A 16,668-nucleotide genomic window follows, 5' to 3' on the forward strand; every position below is an offset into this window, starting at 1 on the left:
AGAACCATTTCCTGTTCTCTCAATACTGCATGCACATAGAGTTACATGAAGAACTCAAGAACTCAGCTTTTTTCTGGTTTTTGTATTCCCTTTACAACTTCTTTCTCATTCCTTAATTCATTTAGTAACATTTCATAGCACTTGCCACGCTAAGTTGTGCTGAACTATTTAGGAATTTGTTCCTGCAAGGCATGGCAGTGTTTTGTTTCTAAACAAATGAAGAACCTGAGCTCCATACAGTGATTTGCCCAAAATAATACAAGGCTGAAAAGTGGTTCCCAGCCTCAGCCAGCACGATTTTTATATCTTAAAGATTCTTTCTGGTTTATTTAGATTGGAGGTAGAACCAGTGGTTTTCAGCAACTCTCTCAGGTTTGCATTTCCAAGCAAGATATTGTAACCTTACTGTTTGGGCACACAGACGATTTCCTCTTTGGGATGTGTTTGTTTGTATTTCTTTAAAGCACTTCCGCTGTTTTGCCTATATGACTGGGGAAAATCATCTTTTTCTTGCTTGCCTAAGTACTGTTTTAATAAAGGCTTCAAGAGCTCCTAACAAAAGGTGACATAAAAAGCAATTCAAGTGTGCTTTTTCAGGTGCAACTATAGCTGTAGTAATCGCTTGTCATCTTCTTCAGCCATCAGGTTTGGGCGAATGCCACAAGCGGAGAAGGAGAAGCTCTTGGCAGAGATTTCCAGCGACATCGACCAGTTAAACCCCGAATCTGCTGATCTACGAGCACTTGCCAAGCATTTGTATGACTCATACATAAAGTCCTTCCCTCTGACCAAAGCCAAGGCGAGGGCGATCTTGACAGGAAAGACGACAGACAAATCAGTTAGTTCCCTCTGTTTTGTTTTGGTTTTTTTCTGCCTTTCTTTTGAGTGAATTATTTACTACATAGACAGCACATCTTTGAAACCCCCACCCCCCCCTTTGCTGTTGGCAGTTCCATATTTCAAGCTGTGTCTGAAACACAGGAAATGTTTTTAGATAGGATAAGTAAACATTATTTGAAAAAACTCCAAGTTCACCTAATAAAATACTTGAAACCAGTACAAGAATGTGAAGGTCACCTTAACCTTTTTGTATTCTCTGAGCCTCTCTTCCCGTTTTCCTTCTCTTCCCCCAAAGGTTATCTGCCACATCATCTGTTAAGGTGGCTATCTCGCTCAGGAATTGGCAGCTATGCAATTCAAACATCTGTATCACAGCATATTATCACAGCTTATTATCAGTACTACCTGTTCCCAAAGGAATGCTCTTTTCCTAAGTGTCAAACGATTCCCAGTGCCAACAGCATTACTAGCCTTAAATATGATGCTTATTCTTATGAAGCTTTGATGACTTCCTGCATTTAAGGGGGTTATCTTGGATCAGATCAGCATCCTGTGCTGGTGCAATTTCGATTTGAGGAGAACATACAGGAAAATCTTTGAAAAGTAAGGGATAGGGATATATATGTTTGGAAACTTCACCGGCAATATGTAACAATCTTTTCTAGCAGTGAGAAGGATAACTGATAATTATGGGAGGTTTCTATTTTTGTCACTCTTTTAATACTGAAGAAGAAAACCAGTTTTCCAAGTTTGGTAACTCTTGCTTTGGTTTATCTTTAATTGTCAGTTTTACAACAGACACTGGGGTTTATTTTCTTTAATAATTTCAAAGACAAGAATTTGGAGGCGTTTTAGGCTTTAAAGGTGGCAAAAATAATAATTCAAATATTGTCTCTAATTTGGTTGCACTCCTCGCATCAAAATGCAGATGTGGTGGACACTTACAATTTGAGTAGCCTTTCATCATGGAGTGTATGAAGGTTTAACCAGCGTAGTTTCTTTACTCTGCAGAAAGCTGCTGTGGTAGGTCCACTTGAGCGGCACTGCTTTTTCCAACTGTTTTCTCAGTTCCCTCTCTATATCAGAAACAGGGGAAAGAATTAACTTAGCAGTTCAGGGATTTTAAGTGTGATCCTAATAACTATGTACCTGCACTGGGAAACATTCTTTCTAAAGGACATGTTCATGCACAAAATTAATGACTTGGTTGTACTTGGTGCCCCAACTTAGGAGTTTCTAGAAAGAAAACAAAGGAACGACCTACTAGTACTGAAACATGCATTTTAAAAGCTTCCTCTCGTCTTTTTATTCCACTAGTTTACATATGTGTGCATACACATATATACAGAGCTGTATAAAATGCTTTTTCTGATGCCAAAATAGCACTGCATCTTGAAAGACACCTCCTTCTCCTGGCTTTTCTCAGTGCTGTATGTTTATTTGTTCAGTTTCACACTGAAATCCTAGTGCAAGTAGGAAAACAGTGTCACACCTCCCCTCTGTTCAACTGGATCTCAGGGGCTGGAGCTATGTTTGCCTGTCATCACTGGGAAAGTCACAGCACCACTTTCCTTGGTCCTGTAAGCAGTGGAGTATTGATTCAACCAACCTGTTTTGAAAGCTGAAATCATCCTGTGCAGATGCTATTGGTCCAGTTCACAGCCAGAGCTCTGTTTTCCAGTCAGCTCTCCTGGTTAGGGAAGCACTGCCGGCTTCCAGCCCTCCCTCCTGCCCAGTGAAAGCAGTCGGAGCTTTCTGTTTGATTTAGCCTGAGGCAGATGAGCAAACACTTCCACAGTCTCCATTGGCAGAACTGTGGGAGTAGTAACCTCAGGTGGCAAAAGGCATCCCCAGGCTCTAAAGAAAGTACCTGATTTCAGTTCTAAGAATCCCATCGTAATTTAGCCCTGAAAAGACTTTAAAACTGGTTTAATCCAATAGGAACAGAACTGTAGGAGCTTCCAGGAGGTGATGCTGTGGGAGAGGACTGCTGACTACAGTTAGGAAGGCTTGGGCTGGTTTGGAATCTTGTTCTTCAGTATATAGTGACCACAAAAGCAGGAGAGAGAGCACTCGTGAATAAGGCATTAGAATGAATTAGATATGTAATCACAAGGGATCTTAAGTTAAAAAATGCATTTCTCTAGTCCATTTGTTGAATAACTCATTGTATTTAAATTAATTAATCAGCTATGTTAACAAAGCTATCCACATCAGTGAGAGTTCTCAGTGCAGCAATGAGCTGTTTAGTCATTTATCCTCCAAGGAAAAGATTCTTCAGATGAATTCAAGAATTCCCCACTTACCCGTTCCTTTAAAACCAGGAGCTTCTTCTGCACATTCAGAAACAGATTGTTTCCAGATCCTAACAAAAGTTTTCCTGGCACTACTTCTCCTGGTCTGCTCTCAAAATTGATTTATTGCAGTTGAGTTTATTTCACAGTCAGACTCATTCCTGTGCTCTGAATTGTGCTCCTGTAGTTTGTATCACGTTGGTTGTTTTCTTTCCCACTGCCGGCTTGTTTGAGTTTAAATATATCCCAACTTTGTTCTTGTTAAAGGAGTTAACAGCAAAAGGTTAAATTTATCAGATAACCAATACTACAAAGTTGATATTAGTTGCAGCATCTTCTAGATGGGTAGAACTTGCAAAGAACATGACGGTATAGGAAGTAATCAAAGAGTGAATATACTCTGTCTTTCTATAGAAAAGAAGTTATATCATCTGAAGTGCAAACATGGCCCTGTTCTCTGGGTAGATTCTGGCTTATAGAAGCCATTAAAATTCAGGTAAAAGGAGGAACATTTTAACCTTGTTCCAAACTCCAAATTCAAATTCAGATGTTACAGAATTTCTGTCAAACAAACACACAAACAAGAAAACCAATTAAAAGAAAGGGTAAAGAAAACAGCTATTTTGAAACCGTGTCCTTTACTTCCCTCCCACAACTAGTGAGAAAGTACCAGCCAAAGCCCTGGGTTTAGAACGTGGATTCACGGAACACGTGAGAAGGCCCTAAGAACTATTTGGCCTTTCTGTAAATCATTTTAACACTGTGAGGATATTTATTTTAATAGCTTTATGAAGGTTTGAGCCTTTGGGGTCAGCTACTCTTGCTATATTCCTCATAGACTTCACAGTGGTTTTGGCTGAGGGACACCTCTGTGTGCTGCTGCAGTTTCTCAGGAGGCAAATGCTCATGGAAAGGACATTTGAAAGTAAATTGTCTTTTCTTTTTATTTGTAGCCATTTGTTATTTATGACATGAACTCTTTAATGATGGGAGAAGATCAGATCAAGTGCAAGCACGTGTCCCCACTGCAGGAGGAGAACAAAGAGGTAGCGATCCGCATCTTCCAGCGATGCCAGTTCCGCTCAGTGGAGGCAGTGCAGGAGATCACGGAATTTGCCAAGAACATTCCAGGTTTTGTGAATCTTGACCTGAATGATCAAGTAACTCTCCTGAAATACGGGGTCCATGAGATCATATATACTCTCCTGGCTTCTCTGATGAATAAAGATGGAGTTCTTGTATCTGACGGACAAGGATTCATGACACGGGAGTTTCTGAAGAGCCTGAGAAAACCTTTTTGTGACTTTATGGAACCCAAGTTTGAGTTTGCTGTGAAGTTCAATGCACTGGAATTAGATGACAGTGACCTGGCAATATTTATAGCTGTCATTATACTAAGTGGAGGTAAGTGCTGTCCTGTTTGATATGATATTTTAGATAACAGAATTGACGCTTTTCGTTCCTGTGCAAACAGGAAAATGCTCGATGCTGCAGGATGGGACTGGATTTACATATAGCTTTTGATTCCTTTTCAGCTTTCATGATGTTGTTTGCCCTTTTTTCAGTTTCAGGTAGAACGTGAGAATGTAAATGACCTGCTATTAATGCTGGAGCTAGAAATGCCTGCTGAGTCAGCAGTGCATTCAGTTAGGAAACAAAATCAGGCCTGCCTCCCTGAAAACAGGAAGCGTGGAATTTCACTGGCAAGAGCTTCTGAAAGTTAAAAAGTTCTGCATGAGAGTTTTAACCTGCAATTAGCTTGTGTGGCTTGCTAATTGTACACAAATAGCTTTGACTCCATAACTATTTCAAAATAGATGGGGAATTTGGCTTCCAGGATTGTTATGGGGTTTTTGATGGTTGTTTTTTTCATTCGTGCAAGGTTTGGTTTGCCTATAAAAGAGGGGAAGAATGCATTCCTCAGGAAAACTATGCTGTCTTAATGGCTGAGAAAAGCAGGCATCGTGTGTCTGCTCTGGTCGTATTTCCTAAGATGCTCTGTCTGCATTAATCTTTATGCATTATGCTTTAGCAAACATGAACTTGCAGGCCCAGGTCTCAGACTACATGCATTCTAACACTTCATTAAACAAGGCACTGAATTTTCAGCTTGTTTGAAGACAGTCAGTGTGTTCTATCTGGTTCGAGGTGATGTAGCTATTATCTTTTGTGAATTACTGACTGCCAACTAATTTTAGTTCACTTATGAAACCTCTCCATTGAGAATTTGAGGTATAAGACACACAGTTCAGGTCGTACTGAAGGTCTTACTTCAGCCAATACCATTGAGTTAGTGATGTCGCACAAAGAACATTTTACCTCACTGATTTGTGTGTATTTTGGCTTAGAATGATTCTGCAGCTATCAATGGGAGGAATGTGCTGAATGCTCTGAATTCAGATCCTCCACAGAGAAATGCAGAGTATGTTGTTACTACATTATGATTAAGCAATCAAACACAACCACCACTTGCTATTGTTCTGAAACCAAACATGTTGAGCGTGCATTGTTACCTATACCTTCATGTAAAATCACACACAATTACTCCTGGCACTGTGTTTCACTCAGTAAAAATGTGGTATCACAACCTGGTTTATTAGACTAACTAAAATCCACTTCAAACAAGTGCGCTTCCCAGGAGCCATTCCCTTGTGCAAACCTTTGAACACAATGATCCCTGAGGACTCTGAATTAATTCAGGAAGGGAAAATATGCTATTGGTGTATTTTTGGTTGGCTTTGATGGGGGAGGAGAAATTATCTAAACCTCTTGGGGCAATAATCCCCCAAAACATGCTGATATTTTGCATTTGCTAATAGAATGAAATCTACCAGATGAGGAACAGACCTCTCAAAATCCACTCCTAAGTGAGAAAAGGGACCTTACAGCCTGCAAAGCTAGGTCTTTGGTGATGCCTGGTTGGCATTAAAGGGAACAGGTATCATGGAACTGATCTCACGTGTTAGATCTCAGGAGGACAGTGATCTACAGGAAAAAATGACTCTGTCAAAGCAGGTTTATCAGCAAGTCTCTTTTTAAAGGATAGTTTGCAAACAGAGGTCCATAAAGAACTACTCAATTTTAATAGTTCTTAAATAACCCTGAAGGAAAGCCAGATAAAAATATAAATCCATATAAAAATCAACCACCCCTTTCTTGGAAAATCCCTTAATTTCTTGATAGCCAAGATCTCTCACTCACTGTCTTTATTCAGAACTCTTTTTATTCCTCCCAAAAAAAAACCAAAACATGATAGTTATTTGCAAAAACTGAGTTTCTCTTCTGAAAACAATTAAGCTTGGCAGGGAATTAAAGAATGGCTTTTATCATAGAACTTACAGTCAAGTATGATGTATATTGACTGACCTGTATGCATTCTGGGGGACTATAATGTGTGGTATGGAACTGAAATCTGATTCCTCAGGGGGCTCAGATGCTCTTGTTTCTGCAAGAGCTGTAGGAATATTGAGCCAGGATGATTTCATTGAAAACTGGTTTTCAAAGCCATATGATATCACCTCAAGGCCTTTACTGGCTGCAGGAATACTCTCATTCTTAAGTCACTTCAAGAGATCCTGTGCACAAAGATCTTAAAAAGCAAAGCAGTTTGTGACACGCAGAAAGATCCTCACCAAAAGCTCTGATTCGAAGTGAGTCTGTCATTGCCTTGTGAAATGATGTCCGTTCTGCAGCTCCACGGCACGCTCTCTTATGCAGCTCTGAAGAGCAGAGGGAAGGAAAAGAGAAAGATAATGATTCCAGCTGGAACATGACATGTAGAAAGCTTTTCATTGTGAAGTGTGTTTGGACTTTGCCACAAATCCTATAAAACAGTTCAGCCTTTTGACAGCGAACCAGTTGTTTTGCCTTATATGTGAAGAGGCAAAATACTTCTCTGCCAATAATAGGCTGACAAATTAACTGTAACATCAACAGAATGAAAGTATTCCTGCTTCCAGTGTCAATCATTTGACTGTTCCTGAGCTGCTCAGTGATTCCAAATGTCACTCTGAACACGTCATTACAAAGCTGAGGAGTTATTCTTAACGTTGGTTCACTGTGCTTTAAAACAAGTGTAAATGGCCAATGAATTCTAGTATCCTGAATTTAATGCTGATGAGACAGAGACTGTGCGTGTGAGTGGTAGGATATTATAGGATATTAGCTTGGTTTTACACAAGAAATGCTTTACGGCATTTACAGCAATGCCAAATTCTCATTACAATGTCCTTTTACTTATGGTAACTTTGATAAGTACGTACATTTGGTAAGATGGGATTTGGAAAACTTCTGTCAAGGAGATACTCTTCCTTCCTGTTGTATTCCACTGAGGCATACCCTCAGCCAGTAGCTACTGCCATGGTATAAACGTTGAATAACTTGAAGTATCTTTAAAAACATGGTTATACACCAGAGCTGAAAATGAAGTCTGTCATAAGAAGGTGTAAGGAGAACAAGCTGGATGTCTGTGTTTGTGCAGGAAAGAGGGTAGTCCAAGCTATTAGGATAATCTACATTTACAGCCAGCAACTCACTCAAGCAGGTTGTTAAATAAAGGAAAAGCTCAAAAGGTGATTTTGTAGCATGTCCACATAGACTTGAACTTTTGTATACGATCTGCTGCAGCGTTTAGGCTACAGTGGTGGTTGGGAACTGTAGTAGGGAATACCTGTGAAGGCTCAGACTCTGTTACTCTGTTACGCAGAGGTGCAGTCAGGCTGGTACCTGAACTGAGTAATGTTCATTCACTTCTGTTTCTGGGTGTGTTCTTCACAGCAGCCACTGCTCTTGCTTAAGCATTGCATTCGGTCATTCTGCTGCAATCTGAGATCAGCAAAATTGGAAGTTTTATCACTGAACAGTACCAAGGAATAGCTCATATTTGACTGCTACACAAATCCTGCTCTGGCAAAGCACAAAGAACAAAGAAGCATTTCATAATCACACCAGGAACTGCAGATAACCACTGTGGGCTTTGAACCACAGTCCTGGGGACTACACTACACGTTACAGTCCTGAAGAAAAACCTCGGACTGCTGAGTCATATCTGCCTCAGCAAAAGAAGTAGCACGCTTGTGCAGTCACCCATATCTTTGCCTGTTTTATCGTATTAAGATTGCAGATTGTGTATTTGAATGCAAAATGCACTTGATCACAGGTACTAAAATATAAAGGTAGGGGGAAAGGCATGCAGATGGCAGTTTCATATGTGAGGAACAGAAATCAAATTGTAATTACTGTTAGGGACAGGAAAGAAGCACCCAAATCTGTAAGGAAATAAACAACGTATTTTTCCCTGACCCAGAATAGAACATCAATTCAGGCAGTCATATTGCTGGCAGTCAAAGCTAAGGGGCTAATGGTCACTTCTGTGGCCATTTTCTTCCTTAGAACAGCTTCCTGCAGAATTTCCAAACCAAATGAAACAGCCATATGACGATGAATGATACAGAATCCATAAAGACAAGTAGTAATGAAAAGAGAAATGTGGTACTGTCTTGGCATAGTCTGAATGGATAAAAGGCAGGTCACAAATAGCACATAAAAAGGTTAAATTTCCATCAGCAATCTTCTGTATCAGAGAGGTTTAACAGTGGTGTTCAGTTTGCTTTCAGTTGTCTCATCATCATTTCAACCCTCTTTCCTTTGGCCTTCTGCAGCCTAATGTCACTGTATAGTAAGAAAGTCCTACTGCCACTCACTGGGGCTTGCTTTCATTCCTCTCAGCGCTTCCCCCTTGCACACTTCTCTGTGAGCTGTCAAACAGCAACTCTCTTTCTTAGCCTCTCCAAACGCCTCCACCAGTGTCACATCTTGTTTACCCCCATTTCTGGTACATGTTTTGGTGCAGCAGCCCAATTAATCTAGAGCATATATAGTTAAGAGCATCTTAACAACGTGAAATATACCATAATATCTGTATATTAAAGCTTTTGCCTCTTATTTCCTTCTTCCCTTCCCCCCAATTTAGATAAGTTTCTTGGAAGAGAAACAGTATTTTCCTCTGTAAGAAGTTTTTACTGAGAAAGTATAACAAACTGTCAACACCCAAAAACTAATGTCCATATCCCAAAGTTCTCATTCATGAAAAATCTCTCTTGCCTTCAATGGGAATTTTCCTTCCTCTCAAATTGGCTTATTTAAAAATAACATCTGATTATCTCCTAGGTTTTTGTCATAGTCATCTTTTCTGACCCTAGTCCCACTGGGTCATTATAAACCCATTAGACTGGGGTTTTCAAAGGAGCTTAGGGCTTTTAGTTGCTTAAGTCTCACTGAACTTCAACTGACCTTGGGCACCCCAATCTGGGGGCTCCTTGGCGAGTCCCAGCCTCAGTACTGATCTCCTGGGTTTGCCTCCTGGGCTGTGCTGGGGAGCACAATGCTTGAGCTGGGTTTCACTGCTGCAAATCTCACACCCTAAAAATTCCCATCATAAAAGGAGCAGGGGGCAAAGGGAGATTAATCTCAGAGGAAATCAAGGCCACAGGCTTTGAGCTTTCTGATTTTTTCTATCACTGAGCACTGAGTCATACGTAGTTCAGAGTTCAGCTGCAGCACAGAAGTCAAATTTAAAGCTATCGCACCCCAAAGCCAAAATCATTAACAGCTTTGACGTCCTGGAAACTGGGAACTTTCTGAAAGGCATAAAGAAGGCAGTGGTTTTCCAGCACATGCAGTCAATGGAGGTAATAGGAAATACCTCAGATTTCCCCAAAACTCTCGTAAGTTTCTCTAAAAATGACTGGATAATCTTGCCAAAGGGCATTAGTAAAGTAGCTGTTTGTTTGGGGACGATTTTCTGCTTGCAGGATATTTACTCACAGACTTTCTGAGCCATGCTTTATGGTACTGGCCATGGCATGGCACAAATAGGTGATCTCTGCAAGACAAGCACAGCCTATTAGCATGAAACCCCACATGGAGACAGCGGCCAAATGGCTCAGTGAGTCCCATCACCTACCACTGAACACGGTCACTTCGTAAACCCACCATCAGATGTCAAGCTCCATATTTAAACTTGCAATTATTCCAGCTTCTGAAAAGCTCTCCCCAGCTTCACCTCTTTGAGAGCTAACTGTCCTTTCCTAATGGCTGACCTGCGTGTCTTCATGGCTGCGATACTCATTTGGTTTCAGTTTTAGTTCACACTGCAGTTTTTGGTCTGTGGAGTAAAACCCCAATGTGTTTATAAAGAGCTTTGTTTTCTCTCAGCCTTGCTCCTAGTATGCAGCACAAGCCAGGCCGAGTTAGTAGAACTGGATGCACAGAAAGGTTACTGAGATCACAGGAAATAACAGGCTATTTTTCACTGGTTTAATATAGCTCAAATTTGGAAATATTGCCTTAGGGAAGTGATTTCAGGCACTGCTTTTTATTGATTCTAAATTGACTATATAGCTTCACAGCAAATGTCATTGAAATCATTGACTGTTCTTCCATTCTGATGATCAGGATGCATTACCCGGTATGAAATTACTTCAGCAGTAACACATTACTGGTGTTCATTGTCATCTGTGAGGATTTAGTAATGTTAAGCAACTTTATCAACTTTCATGGGTGTAGAATCAAGTAATTCATTGTAACAAATGTTACAAACGATGTTAACTAATAATTGCAAGCACTTCAGAAGGTATTTGGGGACAGACAGAAATAACAGGATAGCTGTTATGATGAAAGATACTACTGGTTAAAAGGGAAAGATTTTGCTTGTTGCTGAAGAATAAGATACATCAAAGATAATCCTGGACCTCGCAGCTGTGGCAGTGCAAGTAGCTGACCCGGGCTGTAAACATCCTTATGGAGGAGAGAGAACTCCCTGTTGGCATGAGCCCAGAAAAGGCATTTTCTGTGCAAGCCACATCTCTCCGTCCTCCACTGCCATAAGCCTTCGGGGCTGAGCTGAGGAGCTGATGCTGAAAGCTACTGTGAGACTTCTTAATGGCACCTGGAACTCGGGTGTGGAGAAGAACTGAGCCTGTGGTTTTTAAATGCCCCAAGTCAGTGTGACTGCACAAGTTGAATTTATGCCTATTTTAATTTGATAGGTTAGCATCCCCCTTAGCAGGAGAGATTTTTAATGGTAGTAACTACATGCAAATCCATCTGAGGATATGTTGATGTGCCAGGTAAGTGAGTTAATCGACACAGACTGTTTATGCCCCAACTGTAAATCACTCTTCCTTTCCATAAACACTCCCAGGTTGCTGTGGAATATGCATTGCCGTGTTGCACGAACCTGCCTCTGGATCCGCACCGCACAAATGCTCAGATTGTTTCTGAGATTACTTCTAAAATGTCTTTGAGCAAATTCTAGTAAAATCTTACAGATAAACCCGTTTGTCAAACAGTCGTCAGGAAGTGCTGTGTGTAAGTGCTCAATACACTAAGAAATCTTTCAGAAACCAAGGGATGAGATCGATGTTTCCACATTCTTCATAAACTTACAACTCCCCTCTTTCCCCCTAGACCGCCCAGGTTTGTTAAATGTGAAGCCCATTGAAGATATACAAGACAATCTGTTGCAAGCTTTGGAGCTCCAGCTGAAGCTGAATCACCCCGAATCCTCACAGCTCTTTGCAAAGTTGCTGCAGAAAATGACGGACCTCAGACAGATTGTAACGGAACACGTGCAGCTCTTGCAAATCATAAAGAAAACGGAGACAGACATGAGCCTTCATCCACTCCTACAAGAGATCTACAAAGACTTGTATTAATGACCACAGTAGTTCTGATCCGCTGACATAATGTATGTTCTTCAGATTGCACTATTTCTTGGAGGAAAAACTTTGCATATCTAAGAAATTACTGTGAAGCAGCATTTAAAAAGAGAGAGCTTAGTATAGTAGATCTATTTTATGCATATTGTTTATAAAGATACATTTACAATTTACTTTTAATATTAAAAATATCTATATCATAAAATTGTTGGCAGTATTTTCAGAAGTAATTTTTTAAATATCTTATTTCTTACAATTGCTTGTGCAGTATGATTGATGCTTCACGGGTTGGTTCAGCATGCAGTTCCATTTGCAACTGAGAAATAAACATCTCCTTAAACATTGCTAGGGAAACGTTTGAAGTAGTATGTTTGATTTTGTGCTCCCAAGGCAGCAGCAATGAAATGGAATCACAGTGAGTCTAACTGCCTAGGAGAGTTTCAGGGGCAAAAGTGCCTACCCGAATGTAATTCCTACACTGAGAGAGAGCTCTGTGAAGAGGTTTGAGTGTAAGAACAGGCCCATCAGCTGTGGGCAAGCCCCAAAACTAGATCCCATCACAAGAACTCATTCATGTGCTCTGCTCATGGCTCTTGGGAAGCAGAGTCTTTTCCCAAGGCCCATGCCCCAGCAGGCAGTATTAATGCAGCTTTCAGTCACTTGGTTGAGTCTGCAGCTGGTTTGTGCAAAGCACTTGGCCTGAGACCTTCCCAGATTATTTGATGACCGACCTATCATTGAACAGCATATTCAGTCCCAAATGTCAAGGAGAATTGGAATTGCATGACTCCTCCTAAACTAAAGGAAGGTTTAAATTCATTCTTCAAAACATACACCTGTAATGGAAACCCTACTGTGTTAGTTTAACTTGAGCCATCACTGCTTATCACTGGCAAGGAGAATGCTTTGAGGTGTCCACTGCTGTTAAGACTGTTAATTTCTTTGTATATGTTGCCCTATAATGTCACCAAGGTTTCCACTGGCAGCAAAGCACAAGGAAATGAATAAATGGAGCAGAAGGTGAATTTACTTACACTATCTTCGTTGGGTATTCTCAGGACTGGTGTGCGGTTCCCTTAGATTCACGTCTAGCACGCCCACATCTGCTGTTTGTGAATGCTCCCCTGACAAAGTCACAGGTGTGAGCCACGCTGGTGGACCAGAAGAGGGAATGTTGGGGGGGAAAAGCCGCTAATTGTAATGTTTATATTGAAGTAAGGAGCCATCCTCAGTTTAATATCATTAGTTTCCTCCCCATGCCCACATTTTATTTATGTAGCAAGAAGTGTGCCTTAAACTTAGTGAGACAATTTCAGTGGTGCTACGTAACTGGACCAAGAGGTAATGTAAGTGTAGATGTGAGTAGACTGGATTTTCAGGGATGATAAATTGGCCTTAACCCCGATGCAGACCTTGAAGTTCTGCGTTGGTGCAAACTGTGCAATAAACAGGCTGACAGAGTCAAATAGTAAAATAAATCCTTGAGCTCATGCCTTCTGCACCTAGAAGTGTTTCCTCCTAATTTCAGATAACCTCCGGGCCCATGGTCAGTAGTAGGAGTTATGCCCACCAGGAAGTGTGGAGAATTGGATCATGCAGCCTCAAGGTTTAAAACCCACAGGTGAAATTGCACTGAGATGAAGTCAGTGTAAGGCTAAAGTGAACAGCTTTGATCTTCACCAGGTTCACAATGAGATCATTCCAGGTAACTTAGAAAGGGTTGCCTAAAGCAAATGGAATATTGCATGTTAATGCTCAAGACTGCATGTTTCCTGCACATTTCAAGCTAGACACGTGCTAGCAGAGCATCAGATTCTGAGGGGAACATATGTTCTCTCTTCTCGTTTTAAGCTGTTTTCCACTGGACATTTGAAACTTTGCCATCTATCCCTTAGTGGGAGAGCCTCTACTTAACTGCAGAGTTCATCCCCCCCTGTAGGAGGACATATCAACAATTAACTGGCCCTGAGATGGACCACAGCTCCAACACTGCATTCCTGTAATAGTAACACACAGCAATAAAATCCAGTTTCACATTCGTTGGCTTCACTAGAAATGAGACTTCAGAATTAGTTTTAAATAAAGAAGAACTCTAGGGCATGTTCTTGTGTAGGTAATATTAAAACTTGTTTGCAAAGGACAGTGGAAGAGATGCACTGACAACGAAATTAAGCCCATTACATTGTTACAGAAGGAAACTGTGTAACCAAGAAGCACATTAACTCAAAGAGCTTAATCCCACTTTAGTGCAAGTAGTAGTATTTTTGACAGTAGCAGTTTGGCAGCGATAGGGTTTAAGCCATTCTGTCCAACATGGACATATGCAATCCATATATTCTGAGAGTGGCAGCATGATCATATTCATAGGATAAAAGAGAAGACAGTTTTGCTGGAAGAGGTGTTATCCTCTATTAGGATGAAGGCCCTGACTGCCCCAAAGCCTATACTTTTCTTTCAACTGTATAAGCGGCTCTAATAAACTATTGTTCTTCCCACATCATGTCTTCTCTTACAGTTTGATAATTATGCATGATGTTTTCCTCAAGTGATGGAAAATGTTAATTTTCATGTGAATTACTAATCACAGAAATGTTCTGATTTAAAACGGTTACATCATGGTTAGGAAGTTTGGCCTAAAATACTTCTCTACAAAAATCGGTCTTAAGGGAAAAATGTTCATTTCATGGGCAATCACTATGTACTAATTTAGAACAAATGACTGTTATGAGGATACGAAAACATTTTCTCAAAAAATAGCATTTTCTCTTGTGAATTACATTCAGAATTTTGATCTAATTGTAAATACTTTCTGTTTCTATGGGACATTATTTATTAAAAACAAAAGAACTTGCTAATGGGAGTTTCTAAGTAGGCTGTAATATTTCCAGGCTCTCTGGAGTTTTGGTTAGAATGGGCTATGCCATAAATGAACAGTTTGTTTTTTGATCTCCAGTGCTACTAAAACCATTTCACAACTCAAAAATAGAAACAGCTGGTACGTGCCTGCCTTTGAAGAACTTCATTCGCCTTGTGTTTTACTCTCCTTCCTTACCCATCTGTTCCCTACAGCGCAACATCTTCAGAGTTGATGTGCTCAGTTCAATACTGGTACGTTCCCACAGGCTTTAAAGCTGAGCTGTTATTCTGTCTCACGTTTTACACTCGTCTGCTTTTCAGCAGAAAAATGCTGGAAGTAGATCCTGTTCAGAGAATGGCAGCTGGTATAGCTACACCTATCCTCAACTCTGCCCATTTCCCCCACCGTGCCCAGCACCAGCCAGTCATCAAACTGTTCCTTGTGGAAGCTCCAGGGTCTCTATGTAACAGGAGAAATTACCTTCTTCAGGCAAAGTTCATTGGTGACCATTTCTACGGTAAATATTGCTGTGAGTGGCCTGAAAATGAAAACTTAAACGAGAGAAAAACAGCACCATTATTATAGCAAAGGCAGCCGAGACCATTTTAATCACTGTTTCCATAACAGCGAAGAAAACCTGTTTACCCTACACCTGCAGGTATCTCACTGCCTTTCAGCACTGCATGACACGAAGCAGTGGGGTTGTATGTTCCTACCATAACCTTTTCCCAACACAGACAGCCCTTCAGTACTCTGACATAACGAAGCCTAGAAAATGGCCCTCCTGATAACTGTTGCCATGACTCGGGTTTCCAAGCCGTGGAAGTGCCACAGGCCTGCCCTGCCCCTTCCCTTCAGCATACGTGCTCCAGGCTTCAGCTCACCAGCGGTACAGTTAAGCCCTGGGGGATCAGGGCTTAATATTTGATCAGCAATTGTAAACTCTCTCTCTTGAAGCTGAGTACATCTTAATGGGGATTCTTCCTTTTAAGTAAGAGGTAATATCTCTCCCTTAACGTCAACTTTGTAAACACAAGCAACACAAAGCTGCAGCTAGAGATTTAGAGAAGCAAAACAAAAACGAGGGTCAAAGCAACCCAGCTGGGCCAGCAGCTCAGCCATACACCTGCCAAATGCTTCAGGTTTTCTTATGTGCCTCATCTTAAATCCCATTCCAACTGCCTTGCCTATGGTGGTTAACAACCAGCTGCATAGCTGTGTCTCCAGCTACGGGAGTGCAGCTGTATATATCAATACTGTATATATGAATACTGTACATTCACCTTTATTAGCACAAACTAGCCCTGAAAATGCTGATAACTGTAGGGAAAACGGTTTCTGAATTTCACTGTGTTATGCAGGGTATAGACAGGGAATTAGAGCAGCACATCTCAAGTACTGCTCACTGCCGTCAAGTAAACAAGCAGTAGACAAAGACCGAACAACAACAGGAAGTAAGGAAAGGATTCCAAATGCGATACGGTACTATGATACATGTTTACATGTGCACATAAGCAAGGACATACCCAACACTCATTTACAGTACAGCTCCCAGCCAGACACCCCTGCTAGTAATCTGTGGGTGGAAGAACTTCAGACAGTGAAAACTAACTGCAGCTTGTTACCTTTTTGCTCATACATTCCAAGAGCTGCCTCAAAACACAGCCCGCTGTATCTCCAGGATAAAAAGAGTATTTAGGTAGAAGCATTTTTGCTTCTGATCAACCTGCGTTGCCACCTGGCCCTCTGTTTCATCAGCCCTCTTTTGCTAAACCCCCGCTTTGAAGATGCAACAATTCCTCCTTGGTATGTGAGCTGTTTGATGCACGTATCCTCAAGTCTGGGTGCTGAGCTGGAGATGGGTATGAGCGACAGCAGCTCCAGATATGCAGACAGTGCAGTTTCACTGCGTCTGCCCATCCACCAGACCTGGCACACTCTGTTTCAAGGACTGCAC

At 41.1% G+C, this 16,668-nt stretch overlaps 1 protein-coding gene across 3 annotated transcripts in view; it reads left to right on the forward strand.

The window, feature by feature from the left end:
- Nucleotides 1-12,212, forward strand: part of PPARG (peroxisome proliferator activated receptor gamma) — a 78,070-nt gene extending 65,858 nt beyond the window's left edge. For all 3 annotated transcript variants that reach the window (XM_061472948.1, XM_061472946.1, XM_061472947.1), the window contains 3 exons: nt 639-838; nt 4,088-4,538; nt 11,604-12,212. In XM_061472948.1, coding sequence (XP_061328932.1) covers nt 639-838; nt 4,088-4,538; nt 11,604-11,851 — 899 coding nt within the window. In that variant the 3' untranslated portion in view covers nt 11,852-12,212. The remainder of the gene's footprint in view (nt 1-638; nt 839-4,087; nt 4,539-11,603) is intronic.
- The last annotated feature ends 4,456 nt before the right edge of the window (nt 12,213-16,668 follow it).

This window comes from Pezoporus flaviventris, unplaced genomic scaffold, assembly GCF_033815535.1.
Source record: "Pezoporus flaviventris isolate CSIRO_AGI_PZ_B2104156 unplaced genomic scaffold, CSIRO_AGI_Pfla_v1 ptg000073l, whole genome shotgun sequence".
Classification (NCBI taxonomy): domain Eukaryota; kingdom Metazoa; phylum Chordata; class Aves; order Psittaciformes; family Psittacidae; genus Pezoporus; species Pezoporus flaviventris.